The 20049-nt window shown below is 39.3% G+C and overlaps 1 protein-coding gene across 2 annotated transcripts; it reads left to right on the forward strand.

Annotated features, from left to right (window-relative positions):
- The first annotated feature begins 31 nt into the window (after positions 1–31).
- Positions 32–18098, forward strand: cc2d1b (coiled-coil and C2 domain containing 1B). Of its 2 annotated transcripts, XR_013291010.1 has the most exons (27): positions 32–196; positions 466–575; positions 660–813; positions 1813–1916; positions 2006–2098; positions 4301–4447; positions 5056–5368; positions 5777–5895; positions 6303–6375; positions 6458–6520; positions 7426–7553; positions 7634–7706; positions 7790–7938; positions 8431–8530; positions 9121–9293; positions 9773–9898; positions 9971–10029; positions 10134–10250; positions 10341–10414; positions 10492–10550; positions 10645–10696; positions 10772–10871; positions 11209–11299; positions 11434–11556; positions 13083–13107; positions 13176–13283; positions 17682–18098. XR_013291010.1 is itself a non-coding variant. In XM_077555990.1 (26 exons), the coding sequence occupies exons 2-25, from the start codon at positions 513–515 to the stop codon at positions 13092–13094; spliced, it is 2565 nt and encodes an 854-aa protein (XP_077412116.1). In that variant the 5' UTR covers positions 32–196; positions 466–512; the 3' UTR covers positions 13095–13107; positions 13176–17226. The 2 variants fall into 2 exon arrangements, 1 of the variants encoding a protein (XP_077412116.1); XM_077555990.1 differs by lacking the exon at positions 17682–18098 and having other exon boundaries at positions 13176–17226.
- Positions 18099–20049: the final 1951 nt, after the last annotated feature.

Here is a 20049-nt window from a genome sequence, read left to right on the forward strand (position 1 = left end):
ACTGTCCGGGTATGAAAACACAAGCGCCGGATAAATCATCATCAAGAGGGAGTTAATGTGCAACAAGAGTAACGAACTGCGGGGGGCAGCAGTGCGCCAAAATCACCCCTAGCCTGCCATACTTGAAACGCCGACGAAGAACAAGTTCGTATGTGAAGAAAGTACAGTTACTGCTGATAAAATGGTGGATGACCAGGTAAAGCGCACAATTCGACAGTTATCAAAGTGTTGGTTATTCTCGCTAAACTGGTGCTCCTTTTAGTTAGGTCACGAATACACGTGTCCGGGCGTAGGCTACTAAGTAAGCTAACGGCTAGCCGCTGGGCTAACGTCACCACTCAATGTATGTGTGTGTGCTTGGGGAGAGGCACCTGACAGCTGCTCACATGATTTTAATTGCAAAACAGCGAGGCTGGGCTGACGGAAGACGAGTTTACAAACACTTTAACTCGTTGTGTCTTTCAGTTTGTCTCAGCGGCATATCGTTGACGAGCAACTTTCAACTAACAAACATGTTCGGCAAGAAGAGGAGAGAGCCCCTCCCAAGAGGCAGGGGTGCCGCCGCTGCCAAGCAGGTAACAACAACAACAACAACAACGAGTGACGCACAGAACCGTTTACAAAAGCCTCTGCAGCCCATCTGTTTCACTACTGGTTAGATGGGCCTGTTCGTAGGCATGGACCCCGAGGACATGATGACAATGGGTGCCGAAGAGGGTTTGGACGACCCGGACTTGGAGGCTGAGCTGGCTGCCATCACCGGGGGCAAAGAGGCCTCTGTTGCCAGGGGAAGGGCCAAGCACAAGGGAAAAAGTGAGAACAACAAAACACTGCTAAACTGCCATTGTGTTTTGTTCTACATATGTGTGTGTACATAATTCTGCAATATGTATGCAGTATATTTTAGTGTCAGGCTGTACATTTTGGACTTGGGCCTTCAGTGGGGACTTAGTCACCTAATCAAACTCTCAATAACAACATGTTGCAAAATAATGTACAAGAACGCTATATAACTATCTGTGGCAATCACCGGCAGCTCCAGACAATTTTACCTGGGGTGACGATGGGGTGGCCTAAGCTTCAGTTGGGAGGGTGGAGGTTATAAACCCTCACATGCACCCAAATGTACACACCCACACATACAATTCTAATTCAGATTTCATTTTCTGGCAAATTAATGTCACGTGTATAACATATTAATGTTGAGCACTAACCCGGTCTGTGTATAGTATATGCAATAACAATTCTCAACTCTGGCCTGCCACAAATGATTATTTTGCTAGTTGACTCGTCACCGATACTAGTCACAATTAGTCCATAAAATCAGATCATATTTAAATTGCAACACATTGCACCAGTATTACAAAATTCTACCAAACCAGTGTGGTTTAAACATGAGTCAGTAAGTCATAAATCAGATTACAACAATAATGCAAATAAACCTGTGGCTTTGTTTCATGAAACAGTTACCGTATATGTATATGTATATGTATATGTATGCTTCACTTCTTAAGGACTGAACTTATCCTTTGCGATTTGAATATTGCCTCCGACTACAATGTAATGTCAATTTGAATTAGATTCATTTTTCACCCCGAATTGATACATCAACATCAGATTTTCTTTGACATACAAGTTCATGCAAAAATGGTACAGAGTACAAATACCACTATTATGTTTGTATTGTTTGTTTGTGTTCCTTTTGAGTTTACCCATATTTCTTTGAGGCAGTATTGAAGCAGCATTATTATTGTTGTTGTGTAATTTACACTCTGAGTAGTACTTGTGATTTCACATGGTTTTTTATTGCAGGTCCCCTACCCATGGAAGACATTGCCAAAATGGCAGATGACTGTATGCGAGACGTGGATGACGATGAAGATGATGACAATTTGGAGGATGACGAAGACCTCCTGGTTGGCCTTTTTTGCTTTGATGCCACTTAGGTCATCTTGAAGCTTGTTTTCTCATTGGCTGCATTGGCTGCTTTTTTCCCCCCCGCCAGGCTGAGCTCGAGGAAGTGGTGGGCGAGGGAGGCGGTGAGGCTGATGTTGTTTCTTCTTCATCTGCGGTGGCGGCTGTTGAACCTTCGCGTCAGGTACACACTGTTGAATTGACTTTGAAAGCTTGAATTTAACTTTTCGGCCATTTTATCTGCAGCATTTTAAGTACAGTGGTACTTCGACTTACGAGTGACTTGAATGTTGTTTTTTTAAAATATATATATAAGCCGTCACATGTCAATAATTTTTTCTTTTCTTTTTTTAACATATGAACAGGCGCTAAATGGTTAGCATCAATCTTAACAACAAGCAGCCAAATAGTGAGCAATTATTAATAAATGAGGTCAAATGCTGTCTATCACTATTCCCAGTTGAAGTTTAAACATAAAACAAAGTGAATCTAATTATAATGTTGTGATTTAACCAAACCACATTATTCATGGAAGTCTGCTAGCTTAAAAAGCTAACAGACAATGTAAAATGTCATTGATGGTCTAATGAAACTAGCACTAATCTTGCAGTAGTTATGACCTTTTAAGTAGGGGTGCAACGGTGATTGCCCCCCCCCCCCCAACCCATACCGATAATTATTATTTTTTTGTATATTACAAATATATTTGTTGTTGCATCAAGAAAAGAAACATTTCAATCCTGCTTTCCAGTAATGTAGCAGGGTTGTTGGAGGGTGTCGTAAAAAAGCGTCCAGCGATAACATACAGGGCAGTGCCATTTTTTGCCACATTCTAAACCCTTGTCACTTCAAGCAATGAGGCGTTGAGCAATCTCAAAAGCTTTGATGCGTATCAGTAGCTTTATTAATAAAGCTGGTCGCGTTTTGTCAGTCTTATTTACCTTTTAAAGCAGAAGTACTGTCGGTAGCCAAACACTTTAATCTTATGTCAACTCCACTCCTTCCCCCACTGCATGGTAACCACATGACATGATGTGCTCCAAAAACTAAAGAAAAACTGGTACATAATGCAAGCAACCAAAACGCTAAATCATTCAGCTCTGCCATCAAAATATATGTCATTTACACTTTTCAACATTTAGGCGTGGAAGAGGGTCTTGCCTGGTTTGTCCGTGAAATTAAGATTTGTACTGCAATAACTTGCAAAGCCCTGTAGAGGGCAAAGTTGCATCACTGGGATATGAGATCAGTACAATTTATAAGTAGAACAAGATTAGGTGGTGAATCTCATCCCATTGACAGGCTATTTGAAAATTAGCATTAAGTTACGGGAGTGGAATTCCTTTCAATTCTTAATACTCGTATACAAACGTAGTAGTAACATTTACATACAGGTAATGCTCAAAGGCATACCGGTATATTCTTCCTAATAAATGGGGGGGAACGAGTTATACCGTATCAATAAAATTCAGTCACAACTTTCTTCTTTTACTTTATTTTTTTTAATCTATGTACGACAGCCGTACTTCTATTTATTTATTTTATTGATATTGTTATAATATGTTTTTATTTTACTTTGAGATAAATTTATTTTCTAGCTGTTCTTTTGATTATATTCGTGAAGGACAACGGTTTTATTTTCTACAGACTTGCACCTTTTATTTTCTTAGTTCCTTTTGGCATAAGTTTTACTTTGAAGGCATAGAGAAAAGTTTAACAACTGATTGATTCGACGGTAAAGTGAAAAGCTCATATCAATACAGTTTCATAAAAGTAAAACAGATTCACAGATGACGAATACAACAGTTTAAAGATACTTTACCCGGTTGAAAGTGACAACAAGGTAAAGATTTGTGCTTATCTGTCAATGTATATGTTTGTGATTAAGTTTTGACTTAATTAAGCACACCTAACCTGTATGGAGATAACTGCTAAAGATGTATGACTGATGGCATTATTTTTGTTTTATTTTCTAGCTCTCACGGTGTAAAATGCTTGTGTATTACTCAAAAAGAGATTAAAAGAAAACTTCAGACTAACAGTAAATCTTTCATCATTTCACCCGTCGCTACAGTAAGAGCTTGACCAATTGCTCTCTGCCTTGTTGAATAAGGTGTCTTCAAAGGAGTAAATGTAATACTTGCAAGGAGCAGCAGGTGGCAGAGTTGGTTTGAAAATGGAAATTACTCAACCCGATGAACACATTGCTTGTATACAAATAAAAATTGAGGACTATAAAGGTCTGCTTTAAATTGCAAGTGAAATTGCAAGATTGGACATGCGGTGTTTAAAACTCAGGACTGTGAGGCAGACGTGATAACCACACGTCCTCCTAATCACCATTGGTAACCCCCCCCAAATAACTTTTCTCTTCTTATGTTGACAGGAAATGAGCGTGCCTGCAGTGGCTGCTGTACCTGGCAGCTTGCAGCACACATTAGAGGAGAGGCTCGTCATGTACAAGATGGCGCTGCACAACGCCAAGACGGCGGGGGAGGGCGCCAAAGCCCGGCGGATCGAGCGTGGGCTAAAGGTGACCACCAATCCAATCTTCGTACAGCATATCTTCTCATTTGTATGTTATGATCAAGGTTATTTTAGTTAACTAAAACAAACGAAAAAAACAAAAATTCCCAAAACAATTTTGTTAACGAAATAAAAACGAAAATGCTTTTAAAAGAAAACAAAGACTAACTATAATTATAGCAAAAATGTCCTTCGTTTTAGCCTTTGGCAATAAATTTAATCCATGAGCCTTTGGGGATGATTTTAAATGTGATTTTAAGTCGATTTATTTTGATATTAACCGCAATAAGGACATTTGAAAGTGTGTCACTCAAAAGTTACGTCATCTAGCAGCAGCCAATAGAAAAGCACCTTCAGATGATGTTGCTCCCATGGTGTTTTTTAAATATTGCGCACAAGTAATACACTTTTTTTTTTTTAACTGAAACAAACTAAAACTAAGCATTTATGAGATAATTAAAACTAATAAAAACTAGCAGAACCACCTTGAAAACTAATTAAAACTACCTAAATTTAAAAACTTAAAACAAAATCAAAACTAACTAAAATGAAAAATTCCATAACTATAATAACCCTGCTTATGACTAAAATGTTTCACTTTTACTGCCCTGACAGACACTGGAGAGCATGCTGGCTGCAGTCAAGAAAGGCCGTCAGGTTAGCGAGGCGGAGATTCCTCCGCCAGTCGCCACGGGAAGCCAGCGTGCCCTCCCGAGCGCCGTGCCAAGTGCCGACCCGAGCGCCACTCCGGCCCTCCCCTCACCTCCCGAGACCGTCATGTCTGATGGCAAAGAGGAAGAACAGCACTCGTCCACCTCCATGCCAACGCTTGCTGTGGAACCTTTAGAGGAGCAGGCGGAACCTTCACAGGAGCAGGCAGAACTTTCACAGGAGCAGGCAGACACCTCACCAACTGCTAATACTAACGGTCAGTGTCATGTTGATTCAAATAACAAAACAAAAAAAACAATAAGCTAGAACAGAATTTTACATAAATTACTAGGAACTTCTTGTTACGAACCAGACCTGAAAACTGTCCAATGTGTGTTGTGAGCTGCACACCCACCTCAAAGGTTTCTTCTAAAGCTAGTAAAAACATTCCAAACTGGGGTTGAGTAAACCAGGACGACTTGAACTCAAGTGCGCATGGAAAGGCTTAACTCCACCACCAAGAGCTTTTTGGCTTATTTTGTGGTGACAACACCAACTCAGAACGGTACCAGTGATGAGTAACCGTTGAGAACAAGAAATGTAGCAGTAACTGAAATACAGTCACGACTACTAGTGTCAAAATGACCACACAAAAAGTGGCACACGCTTTTCATTACCTTCTCAGCGAACGAGCGAGCGGCGACGCTGTTGCTGCAAAGGCAGCGAGAGTACAAAATGGCCGCCCTGGCATCCAAGAAGGCGGGAGAGGCGGAGCAAGCCATGGTCTACTTCAGGACCAGCAAGGTGCGTACGAATACCACACATGCACAGTTGAATGTATCCAGTGAGCTTTGCTGCGCATTGTTGTTGTAACCAAGGCAAGAGGTTTTGATTGTTATGAACAATGTCAAGGTAAAAAAAATGCATTTGCGACAAACCATATCGAGTCACGCCTCAGTTGAAACATCTCGGTGAGGGCTTTCCACATCTGTCACTTTTTTAAATTAAACTCGTAAATTAGCATGAAATTGCTTGCGTCAGCGCCACATCTCACCATTTATCACCACTTCCAAGGTAAAAAAATAAATAAATAATACATTTCCGACAAACATAGACTCGTGCCTCACATCCAAATGTAGTTATTTTGTTGGTATCATGGTATGATGACATAATTGCTGAGACGAATGTCCTTTTTGCCTTTTTTGATGCAGAAGTTCGATTCCGTGATCGAGGCCTTGAAACAAGGAAAAGCTGTTGACCTGAGCGGCCTACCTCCACCTCCAAGTTGGTTTAAGCATCATTATTATAGTCAAAACAATCATTCTTTAAGACGCTTTAGTTCATGCTTTCTTATCACATGGCACAGGTGGAAGCACAACATCAGTCAAGCAAAACGCCCAAGTCCCTCAACCGTCCGCGGCAGCTCCAGGTGCGTTGATTACATATTATTAACTCATTCACTGCCATTGACGACTATAGACGTCAAAAATTCATGTGAACTATTTCTATTAGTTAAAAAAAAAAAATCCATTCCATTTCATTTCATTTATTATGAAAACCTATAATTGTTTTTATTGTACATTTATAAGAGATATAAAATTATCATATGATTAACTCATTCACTGCCATTGACGGCTATCGACGTCAAAAATTCATTTGCACTATTTTTATTAGTTTCGCTTTTTTTCCCACTTTTGTTAACAGGAGTATGAAAACCTAGAAAAAAATGTATTGTACATTTAGAACAGATATCAAATATTTTTATATATATATATATATATATATATTTTTATTTTTTAATCGCCTGATTAGAAAATATTATTAAAAATTTGGTGCATCAGACGATTACATTTTTTTATTGTAATTAATCGCATGACTTCAATAGTTAACTCACGATTAATCACAAATTTTATATCTGTTTTAAATGTACAATAAAAAAAATCTTAGGTTTTCATCCACAAAAGTGGAAAAAATGTGAAACTAATAGAAATAATGGCAGTAAATGAGTTAATTACGATTAAACGGCCCCATATTTTTTATATATTTTTTGTAATTAGGCCCGTCAGGCGATTAAAATTTTTTGTTGTAGTTAATCACATGACTTCACTAGTTAACTAACGATTACTCACAAATTTTATATCTGTTCTAAATTTACAAAACATTTTTTTTCTAGGTTTTCATACTCTTGTTAGCAAAAGTGAGAAAAAAAAAGTTAAACTAATAGAAATAGTTGAAATGATTTTTTGGCGTCTATAGTTGTCAATGGCAGTGAATGAGTTAATACAACAACTTGAATCTCAAAAGTCCAAACTGACTTGTCGTCCCACCCTCCAGCACCACCGGCTCCCAGGGATGCACTGGAGGCCCTGGAGCAGAGGCGAGCTAAGTACCTCGAGGCGTCGACTCAGGCCAAAGCCTCCGGGGACGAGCGCAAGTCCCGCATGCATGACCGTATCGCTAAGGTGCAAATAACAAACATATGCTTCTGAGCTTCTTGACTACAATTTACTTACGCTTTTTTGTAAAATGACTCTTCCGCCAGCAATACCAGAGCGCCATCAGATCTCAAAAAGCAGGAAAACCAGTCAACTTTGACGAGCTCCCCGTTCCGCCAGGTGACCTTTTTTCAGCGACGAGTCGGAACTGTCATTTTGTAGCAGTTAAGAAATAACAAGGTTTTTTTTTTTTTTTGGAACAGGCTTTCCTCCCATCCCAGGCCAGAAGGCTACGACGGCCGAGCAAGGATTCGTCGCCGCGCTGGAGGCCGCCTCCAAGCTCTCTGCTACTGATGATGATGATGCTGCTGCTGCGAGTGCTGATGAGGAAGAAGAGGAGAAGGAAGTGGAGGTGTGCTGTTTAAAAAAAAAAAAAAAAAAAAAGTATTTTACACACAGAGGTCAAAAATGGGTTTTGTCTCCATGTGACTTTTATACGCAAGCCAGCCAAACAGGATGTTGACACAATTGTGTGCACTTTCAAACACTGGCGCCGCATTGACTGGTGCTAAAATTAGTTGACGGTGATAATGGCTTTCAACACATATACTACATGTGAAGACCAGGGTATTGTCGACTAGACCATTGCATGAGAACAGCATCACAGAAAAAAAAAAAGGCCGAAAAATGCCAGCATTGAAGTATGACGTTTAAACACTCACTTCTCTCTTCCCTCTTGTTTTGAAAGCAATTGACAGAAAGTGCACACAGTTGTGAAAATTCACTGGATTCTGTGTAAAAGGCAAAAGTATACAACACAGTATGTTCTTATTACAGCTCCTGATGATGTCGTTTTTTAACATCTTGTGGGATTAGAGCCTAATGTTCGAAGTATGTTTTGTAGCCAAAGAGCACGCTAAGCGTCCCGGCTGCGTCACAAGGTCGGAGAAGATCTCCGTCTGCTTCACCCGAGAGAACATCCACCAGAGATCTCTCACCTGCAGGTCAGTCCTACCGCACAGCATCCTTTCTGCTGGTTAAGCTGCTTCCACTACTTGTACGATTACTTCTTCTTATTCTTTTCCTACCACCTCGACTTAAAATCTTCTTTTCATCTTAAACCAATTTTACTTGTATTTTTACTTCTTCTCTCTTTTGATTGTACGTACATTTCTTCTGCTTCTAATTCTTCTACTACTTTGTTTACCTAGGGTTCTTCTCTTTGTACCTCTTCTACTACTTCTGTTACTTTTTCCACTCCCTGTACTTTCTCTGCTACTTTTTCTTCCCCCTGCCCGTGTACTTCTGCTATTTCTATTTAGGGTATATTCTTCGACAAACTACTATTTCTTCTACTTCTACTTTTTCCCTCTACTTCTACTGGTACTACTTTTTCTTATCTTTCACCTGTTGGGGTTTTTTGAGTTTTCAAGATCAGTGGATGTTAAATTGTGTCAGCTGCGGTAGGTGAAGTCCTTAGAGACTCTTTTGTGATTAAGAGCTATATGAATAAACTCGACCTGTCATTTTTTTTTCTCTGTTTCTGCTTCAATTATATTTCTCCTCCTCCTGCGACTATTTCTTGGTCTGCTAGCGGCACAGCAGCTGGACTTCCTAGAGGGCCGTCGCAAGCAGTACATGAAGGCGGCGCTGCACGCCAAGCAGAAGAACGACATGGAGCAGGCTAAGAGCTTCCTGCGCACCGCCAAGGGTCTGGAGGCCATGGTGGAAGCGGCGCGAAGTGGAAAAGCCGTGGACGTCAGTGCGGTGAGAAGCTACTAACAATAACGCAAGTGTGGACTTGTGATTTATTTTTATTCTTTTTTATATATATATATATATAATTTTTTTTTATATATATATATTTATATTTTTATATATATATTTATATTTTTATATATATATATATATATATATATATATATATATATATATTTTATATACTGTATATATATATATATATATATATATATATATTTATTTATTTATTTATTTTTTGTGTGGTGCCTTAAAATTGGGAGCAGGTGAACGGGAGCAGAGGGAAATGATATCCCCACGCTCCGATCCACCTGTATGTGAATAAAAAAATAAATAAATGGGGGGGTGTCACGGACAGGGGACCGCAGGACTGCTCTATACTGCGGTCTGCCCCAACCGATGCCCCGTCCCCCACCCCAGTTGTATGGTGCATTAAAATTGGAGGGGAGTTGTGATTTAAACGTCTGAACGGGAATGACGGCTGACAGGTGCCATCGCCACCCGGTGACGAGGACGAGGACTTTGTCCTGGTGCACCACAGTGACGTGGGGATTTCGGAGAAGGCGGAGCAACTCTATGCACAGTTGGCCAAGATACTCAAAGAGCAGCGCGAGGTAGCGATGACACTTGACCCTTCTAGTGCTCTTTTTGGCACCCTTCTGTATCACTCTTATATCTCCTGTTAGAAATGTTTGACTTACTCCAAGCAATTCACTCATCTGGGGAACATTACGGAGACCACCAAGTAAGGAATAACAATTAGCACACTCGCAATGCTTCTACTGGATTAAAAAAAACAACACCTTTTTTTTCTTTCTTTTTTTTCTTTTCTTTTTTTGACTGCTTCAGATTCGAGAAGATGGCCGAGTCGTGTAAAAAGAGTATGGAGCTACTAAAGATGGCTCAAGCCAAGGGTCTGCCTCCCCCCAAACATCACTTTGAGGACAGAACCTTCCACACGGTCAGGTGAGCAAACATCCCATTGATACATATTAATAGCTGCTACATATTGATAGCAGATATTTATTGATATCTGCGCGTGTTCATTTCGTACAGGATGTTCCCGGATCTCAGCAGCACAGAGATGGTGGTGGTTATTGTGAAAGGGATGAATCTTCCTGCTCCCAGTGGTATATACACGCGCGCACGCACGCACGCACTTCATATATAAGTGGTTGATGAAAGTGTGCAAAACTTCTCTCTGCAGGCATCCAAACAAACGACCTCGATGCTTACGTCAAATTCGACTTCCCTTACCCCAGCACGGTGAGCCATCTCAGATCTTCATTCCACTACACAGATCTTCACTCCTCACAGTTTTCTCACTTGTTGCACATATGCTCGCCGTTTGTTCCTCCAGGAGCAACCCCAGAGGCACAAAACAAACGTCATCAAGAACACAAACTCTCCAGGTGAGACTCCTCACATGTGATTTCGCTTCACATTACGACATTACCCACACCTGCAAAATCATTGTTTTGGACCAGAATATAACCAGAGCTTCAGCCTGTCAATCAATCGCAACCACCGCGGCTTCAGGAGGGTGGTGACCTCCAAAGGCCTCAAACTGGAGCTGCTGCACAAAGGGTGAGTCCTGTGCGTTCAAAAGCACCGATATATGATATGATATCAATTTGTGAAAAAAATATGCATTTGACCATATTTGTAAACGGGCCATTTCTGCTGGACGGCAACAATATTAACACAAGCAGATGACAGGAAGGAGAAGCCTACCAAAGTAAAAGCAGTAGCAATTTAAACTAATGGAGCCAAATGCACACACTAGTCATAAAGACTGAAATTGAAAGCCCCTTTGTCCATAAAAGTTGCCCAGTTTCATCTCCAGAAGGGAATATGGGCCAGTGACTTTATTTTGACGCTGCATTCGTTCCACTAACACTTCCTCTGTGTGTGTGATGCAAAGTGGCTTCCTGCGGAGCGACAAGCCAATCGGGACAGCGCACGTGAAGCTGGAGCAGCTGGAGTCCCACAGTGAAATCAGGGAGATTGTCGAGGTAAGGCGATCTAACAAAAATTGGGGCACCTGCTTGACTGCGCCCAAAAATTCTTAAATATGTTGGAACTGTTTTTAATAATGGATACAAATGCATATGTCTCCTTTTAATGTAATTGGCCTCTTTCCTGCCAGGTGATGGATGGCCGCAAGCCTACCGGCGGTCGCGTGGAAGTCCGCGTCCGCCTCCGGGAGCCTCTGAATGGGCAGGACATGCAGGCGAGCACCGAGCGCTGGCTGGTGGTGGAGAGGTCGCAGGTATGCGTTTAAAGTACTCCGACACAGTGCCGGATTTTCAGCGTAAGAGCCACCAGCGCAATGACAAATCCAGCGAAGTAACAGTTTACGTGGCGAATATTTGACACGTATGTGTGGAGAGAAGGCCAACTTCAAAATAAACCTCCCCATACTAAGTAATATGTGGCGCGCAATGCCAACGAACGCTTTTATTTTGAAGTTCTTCCCGGAAACGTTTTGCCAGTCGCGGCGCAACGGATGACTTGCCTGGTCCTGCGGAATGTGTGTCTGCCGCTCTTATTGCCGGCGTAAACAATTGCGAGCAAAGTCAACAAAACAACCTCGTACAGAAATGACGTTCGATCGCCAATTAAGGGCACTAAACGAAGACTTAATTACGCTGGCATTGTAGTGCACCGGTGCCTTTTGCCAGTGTTTTGGGTTTCTACAGTGTTAGCGTGCTAACGGTGCTAGCGGCTGCAGCTAGAGCCAATTGGACTACTTTTCAAAGGCAGTCTAATCGACGTGATGATTTGCACACTTTGATGCTGACAGCCGGACAGAGTTGCCGTTCCTAGAGATCAGTTTAATAAACCGAGCTTACTCAATTGTGCAGTTGACGGTCGGCAAAATCACAACTGTGGTTCTGATGTCACTGTCTCACAGGCCAATAACTACTCAACTCGGAATTTCATTTCATACAAAGTGCTGTAGATGGAGTAAAAATGAGTCATGGAATAGAGACAGGTAAAACGAAAATAACACCAAATACATTAATAATTATCTTAAGTGGGTAAATGAATAAGTCAATAAAATAACACAAGTAGGTAAGTAAATAAAATAAATAAATTCATAATAAAATACAGCAGGCACCATAAAACATTGAAACAATGATGAGTCAAACGACAAAGAACAAAGATGTGTTTTAAGAGTGGGTAGAGAGGGAGGTTGCCTAATATTTAAGGGAAGGTCATTCCAAAATCCATTGGGAGAGATTTGTCGAAAATCTCCCGAACTTTCTAGACAGGAAAATAAAGTTGATAAAAAATAAATTATCTAGAAAAGAAAGTCGTCGATCATTATTGAGTGGAAATATATTTTTAATGTCTTCTGTATTCATAATTGTTCTTTCACCATGCAATTTTTTTAAAATCCAAATACCTGATTATTCAATAGAATTTTCCGTAGGATATTTGAATACCATAATATTTGATAGCTGCAGCACTAGAGGGGACTGCAACCCGCAGTGCTATACTGTACTATACAAAATATAAACGGATAATGAAAGAGGTGACCTGACACTTGGGGAGGACTGGCCATCGGGAATTTCATGAATTTCCCAAATAGCCGGTCCATACACGGCGGCGAATTCAATTGCGATGGCTTGATATCGGTCGAGCAACGAATCGGCACGTTGAACACTGCACCACTGCTCCCCGGAAAAAGTTCCGGCTTAGGAATTGTTTTTACTTTAAGCCCTGCATTCATGACACCACCCCCAATTTCAATCCACATCGCTTCTCATCATCGCTTTCTCTCTCTCTAAGATTCTCGTCTAAGACATTCAAAGACGTAAGTACATCACCACGTCTGCCATAATGCTACGCTACTTGGTTTGACAACACTTCATGGATTGGCAGATGGAAAGCGATCGATTGTACTCAGGAGGCGTTTCCCCCGCTGCCCCTCAGACCTCCTTGACCATGTTTGGATTTGCACATCGGAATGACACCCAGCTGCTTGGCCAGGTCAGTCATAAGGCATTTAGCGACACCTGCTGGCCGAGCATGGGACTTCATCTCACATTCAAGACTAGAAGCTCAAGTGGTGTCTATGCACTAATATACCAAAGTAATCGTTGCTGTAAAATAAATCTCAAGATATTTATAACTAAGGCTGAGCATAATATATTAGCACGCAGCATTTCTTCACACACAAACAACAATAATAAGTAAGTAAGCCTTGCAGAAACCTGACAGTGGTACCTCCTATGTTCGTTAAAACGGGATTTATTGAAAATAAATCCTTGTCATATCTGTAAAAAGAAAAATTGTAATTTTGGTAGATATGAAAAGAACAAATCCATTTAACAAGAAACATGAAGATGTACTTAATTTGCTTTAGTGGGTCACAAAAAAATGTGGCAGGTTGAAGGGTTGCATAAGTATTTTGCCTTTCCCTGTTTTTATTGTGTGTTTTCTTGAAAAAATGTGTAGATGAAAACGCATGACAACAAATGTAACTGTTTCTTTGTTCATTAAACAAAAATGATCTTGTAGGCCCTCAAAAAAAAAGAGAGTTGCAGAGGTACAATTTAAAACAAATACAAATGAACACAATTAGCATTTAACTACCAGTAAATTAATTAAAACTGTCAAAAATATTTGTTTTCTCTTTGATTTGATGCTGTACTTTCTGTGGATTTTTTTCTGGGGAGAACGGGAATATTGTTAGCCTAGTATGGAGCATAATTGCCTCAGTCATGTGCAAACATTTTGGGAAAACAAGGAAAAAAGCCACAGCAAATTGAACAGTTTTTACCCAGCCACATTGTTTTATTTTTTATTTGATACTGTGACAGTAAGTTAAAAATGACAATAATGTGATTAGGCTAACAATATGGAAGGATTAAAGGATGATCAATGAAAAGTTCTATTACGCAATTATGAAGAATACAATTAATGACATCATTTCAAACAATTTTACCAAGAACATAGCATGTTACTAATTACTTTTATTCTGTTACATATCTATCGTGCCAGGCATCATCAAGTGGTTTTATTTAATTTTACATTACGATCTTTTCCCACTTCTATGACTGTTGAGCTTGAAATTGCCTTGGAGGAGGTCCCACTGTAGGAGTTAAGTCCATATTCGTTTACGCCTTAAAAATTGAGAATTCGCACTCATTAGCACCAGTTACACTCGTGATTCAGAACATTTTTTTTTTTTTTAAAGGCTGTGTGTGGGGGGCTTTGCTGCTGTGAGGCGCTTAGTGTACAATGCAAGTCGAAGCCATATTGGCAAATTGAGCCTGTCAGATGTCTGCTGCAACAGCCAAAAGCGCGCATGAACATCGCAATGCTCTTTATTTTGTATAATATAAAAAATAATGTTCACATTTGTTTACAAAGGTCACAGAACGTCTGGCAGTGAAAGAGTTAAAAAGCCCTACAAAAAGTTAAGATGGAAAAAAAGTATGCTCTTACGCCTTCAAATTGACGGCAGTGAATTATTGTTATCTGAACAACCACCTGAAATGCTTTTAAAAAGCCATACAAAAGGTTAAGATTGGAAAAAAGTATGCTCTTACGCCTTCAAAGTACTTCTTATTCCGGCCTCCTTAAGAGCATCGACCAGTTTCGTTGTATGTTCTGTACATCAGAAAATGAATGTGTGTGCGTGAAGTCTCCAGTATGTTAAAGTTCCAATGTGTGTGCGTGAATGTGCATGTTTTTTAAAGGGACAGTAAGATACTTTTAGTTTATGTTGATTATGGTTAACTTCCACATTTCTTGACCGTTTCCAGTCGTTTAAATTTTAAACTGTTCAACTCATTTACATTTTTTTTTAAAAAAAATAAAAAAAAACACATTATTATTATTTTTAATTTTTATTTTTTTAATTCAATGGAATGGACTGCTATTTAAATACTGCTTTTTTAGCTATTACAAGTGCTACTACTAAAAGTCCTACTAATATACTACTACTACTATTGCTACAAGTACTACATACATGCGTCTTTCCACCTTGCAAGAGTCAGCAGTCCCATTCAAAATTTCCGCGGGAATTTTTCTAGTTATGGGACGATATATATATATATATATACACAAATGAAAAGTTCTATTACGCAATTATGAAGAATACAATTAATGACATCATTTCAAACAATTTTACCAAGAACATAGCATGTTACTAATTACTTTTATTCTGTTACATATCTATCGTGCCAGGCATCATCAAGTGGTTTTATTTAATTTTACATTACGATCTTTTCCCACTTCTATGACTGTTGAGCTTGAAATTGCCTTGGAGGAGGTCCCACTGTAGGAGTTAAGTCCATATTCGTTTACGCCTTAAAAATTGAGAATTCGCACTCATTAGCACCAGTTACACTCGTGATTCAGAACATTTTTTTTTTTTTTAAAGGCTGTGTGTGAGGGGCTTTGCTGCTGTGAGGCGCTTAGTGTACAATGCAAGTCGAAGCCATATTGGCAAATTGAGCCTGTCAGATGTCTGCTGCAACAGCCAAAAGCGCGCATGAACATCGCAATGCTCTTTATTTTATATAATAAAAAAAATAATGTTCACATTTGTTTACAAAGGTCACAGAACGTCTGGCAGTGAAAGAGTTAAAAAGCCCTACAAAAAGTTAAGATGGAAAAAAAGTATGCTCTTACGCCTTCAAATTGACGGCAGTGAATTATTGTTAACTGAACAACCACCGGAAATGCTTTTAAAAAGCCATACAAAAGGTTAAGATTGGAAAAAAGTATGCTCTTACGCCTTCAAAGTACTTCTTATTCCGGCCTCCTTAAGTGCATCGACCAGTTTCTTTGTATGTTCTGTACATCAGAAAATGAATGTGTGTGCGTGAAGTCTCCAGTATGTTAAAGTTCCAATGTGTGTGCGTGAATGTGCATGTTTTGTAAAGGGGACAGTAAGATACTTTTAGTTTATGTTGATTATGGTTAACTTCCACATTTCTTGACCGTTTCCAGTCGTTTAAATTTTAAACTGTTCAACTCATTTACATTTTTTTTAAAAAAAAATCAAAAAAAACACATTATTATTATTTTTAATTTTTATTTTTTTAATTAAATGGAATGGACTGCTATTTAAATACTGCTTTTTTAGCTATTACAAGTGCTACTACTAAAAGTCCTACTAATATACTACTACTACTATTGCTACAAGTACTACATACATGCGTCTTTCCACCTTGCAAGAGTCAGCAGTCCCATTCAAAATTTCCGTGGGAATTTTTCTAGTTATGGGACGATATATATATATATATATATATATATATATATATGTATATATATATATATATATATACACACACACATATATATATATATATATATATATATATATATATACAAATTTATATATATACAAATGAAAAGTTCTATTACGCAATTATGAAGAATACAATTAATGACATCATTTCAAACAATTTTACCAAGAACATAAGCATGTTACTAATTACTTTTATTCTGTTACATATCTATCGTGCCAGGCATCATCAAGTGGTTTTATTTAATTTTACATTACGATCTTTTCCCACTTCTATGACTGTTGAGCTTGAAATTGCCTTGGAGGAGGTCCCACTGTAGGAGTTAAGTCCATATTCGTTTACGCCTTAAAAATTGAGAATTCGCACTCATTAGCACCAGTTACACTCGTGATTCAGAACATTTTTTTTTTTTTTAAAGGCTGTGTGTGAGGGGCTTTGCTGCTGTGAGGCGCTTAGTGTACAATGCAAGTCGAAGCCATATTGGCAAATTGAGCCTGTCAGATGTCTGCTGCAACAGCCAAAAGCGCGCATGAACATCGCAATGCTCTTTATTTTGTATAATATAAAAAATAATGTTCACATTTGTTTACAAAGGTCACAGATGTCAGTTTCAGTTTCATTTAATAGTGAACCATCTTGAAAATCCTAAATAAATTAGATTTTACTCTGTTCCTTTTGTTTGCTCTTTTATTCTGTGTTTTTGAATTGGTCACGTTTGACTTGACTTGGCGGGGGGGGGGGGGGGGGCGTCTTTATCATGCCGTACAGTGCTTGAAATGCTTCTTGTATGAAGGGGGACAAAATTGTTCTTTGACGATTTCAGTTTTTTTGGGGGTGATGGAACCACAGAAAGTTAGCAATAAGAATAACCATAAAACAGCAACTTGAACTTACTGCAACATAACAGAGTCCACCAGCTGTTATGTGCAGGATGATTAAAACACCTGAATAGATATAAATTTTTTACATATTACTACATATTCATTTTAGCAAGCAAATAATGTAAGTAGCAAAAAGCATAATGGCCAACAATTAGCATAGAAGCGTGCTAACAGTTTGTGGTGTTACTACTTTTATTTATTTATTTATTTATTTTTATACTTCCTGTATTTATTCATTTGATTAGACTATCGGAGCTGGTATGAACAATTTTTTTCTGTAACCGGAGAACGCGGAGCACAACCGAGCACGCTCAGGCGGACGTTCAATCTGACGACGAAGAGTGCCCCGAGTCCAATGCATATTCATCGGAGGAGTGTGTACAGTCTGCTACTTGCTATTTATTCCCCGGAAAAAAAGGCCGTCGAGAAAGTGTAACGTCTGCACGCGAAACGGACAAGCGAAAGTGAAAGTAAACTTTGTGCAAGTCCTGCTGCGTCTCCTTGCACGCAGGGGAGCGTTATAAAAAGAAAAACTGTATTTGAAACATCCACATAATTGTAAATAGTACCACAGTTGCACACATTTGTAAATAGTTTGCGAAATTGTTTTGTCAAATTGTTACACTGTTGAATGGAAATAAACATATTTTGCAATCCAAAAACACTTTTTCATTGTTGGTGAAAGCGTTTTACAGAAGTAAAGCACTATTTAGGTGTTTGTGGCATCATTCATGGGCAAAAAGAAGTGTGCAATTCACTGGAGTGCATGAAATAACATCGTTTCACAAAAAGCTCTTTTTCTCCGTTTTTTGTTTCAAAACAGAGCATTTCGGTGAAACTAACCATTTTCTATTGTTGATTAGTGAAGAACGGAATAAGGTAGAAACAAACTTTTTTCTGATGAAAGATGAGAGTCCAATCTTTCATTTGGTAGTATGTGTGTTTCCATAGTCCAAACACAACATTTTCTGTAGACCTTGAAAGATCAGTCAAAATGCTTAAATCGGCTGCCACTGGGGACAACCCGTTTCTGAAAACGTCTGGCAGTGGAAGAGTTAAAAAGCCCTACAAAAGGTTAAGATGGAAAAAAAGTATGCTCTTACGCCTTCAAATTGACGGCAGTGAATTATTGTTATCTGAACAACCACCTGAAATGCTTTTAAAAAGCCATACAAAAGGTTAAGATTGGAAAAAAGTATGCTCTTACGCCTTCAAAGTACTTCTTATTCCGGCCTCCTTAACCCCTGGGTGTTATTATAGTTTGATTAAGTTCTTGTAATTTGTGCCAAAATCTGGCATTTCCTTTAAAGTGTGATAACTTTGTCATTTATGAATATTTTTTTCACTTTCAACTGCTCAAAATGTTCAGTGGCATCAGACCTATCCATACATATATAGTTTATTTTATTTTTTAATTTTTTAATGCCCCCAATGGACAATAATAGCATTATTATGCTAACAGCAAAACTAACTATGCCGTATATATATATTATGGATATATATAAATCAAAGTAAAATATTTCTTATGACATAATTAGATCCTTGAATAAGTCAATAAGTCGTAACAAGATAATTTTTTTTCTTTAGAACAAGAAGGTCAGTCACAATAACTGATTTTGATGACAGAATTTATGAGTAACACTTTAGAACAAATATGCAGAATTCATGAACATGAAACACCAGTTACTGAAACGAAGAACTACTACTAACTAAACACCAGAACGACTTTTTTTTTTTTCATTTAACATTTCATGCAATGGGGCTTGATGTGTTTTTTGCAAATGTAAATTCCACATTTTGCGCAAACGTTTGAAGCCCGAAGTGGCTTTGTGCAAAGGCCACATTGTTGGCGCTTAGACAGGGGTCCAGCATGCTGCTCCGCCTGCTCCACCAAGCCTTCGGCAGAAGGCTTTGCTTCCTTTTTCAAAATTTCAGGCCAAATTAGAGCCTTGCCGAGCTCCTCAAGGAAGAGCCGCCGCCTGTAGCTTTTCTTCTGTTTCCATTCAGGGTAAATCACGGTAACAAGCACAAATGCATTGAAGCAAGAAATGTCCAGCATGTGATAGAAAACACACATGGGCCACCTCTGTGCCCGACGGCGGCAGGAGTATGTGGCCTGAGGAGTCTGTCATCAAACCTAATTGTCCGGTTAATTTGGCAGAAGCGTCCATGGGCCATAGTTTTTGAAAATATGGACCGTCCGCTATCTTTGTCCCATAAACTGATCGTTGCCTCATGCTTGGATTTGTATAACCCTGCCAAAATCAGCAGCCCCAAGTAAGCACGCAGCTCGCTGACAGTCAGTGTGCTCCAAGAAGTGACTGACCTGAGCCCATGGAGGTTTGTCATGTCCAAAATTCGCTGGATGATGTCCTCATTGAAAAATAAATCAAACGCAGTTTCAGGGCTGCTGATTCTGGCAACTGCGTAGAGTGTTGGCCCGGGATTAGGAATGGAAGGGGGGACATAATGTCTGGCCACTTCGTGGATAGGAGACCATAATATTTTTTTTATTTTTTGAGAGCCACTCACTATTTTGTTCACCCTGATCGTCATTGTCATCATCCTCTGTCTCCCCGTCGTGTTCATCTCGGCCCCCCTCCTCCTTGCACT

This window comes from Vanacampus margaritifer, chromosome 2 (assembly GCF_051991255.1).
Source record: "Vanacampus margaritifer isolate UIUO_Vmar chromosome 2, RoL_Vmar_1.0, whole genome shotgun sequence".
Lineage (NCBI taxonomy): Eukaryota > Metazoa > Chordata > Actinopteri > Syngnathiformes > Syngnathidae > Vanacampus > Vanacampus margaritifer.

Excerpts from the sequence above, each read along its gene's own strand:
- cc2d1b (XM_077555990.1), top strand. The coding sequence starts at position 513 with ATGTTCGGCAAGAAGAGGAGAGAGCCCCTCCCAAGAGGCAGGGGTGCC. Across the intron at positions 8,531-9,120 it reads CAGAGATCTCTCACCTGCAG|CGGCACAGCAGCTGGACTTC; the intron begins GTCAGTCCTACC and ends TTGGTCTGCTAG. Across the intron at positions 10,251-10,340 it reads AGAACCTTCCACACGGTCAG|GATGTTCCCGGATCTCAGCA; the intron begins GTGAGCAAACAT and ends CATTTCGTACAG.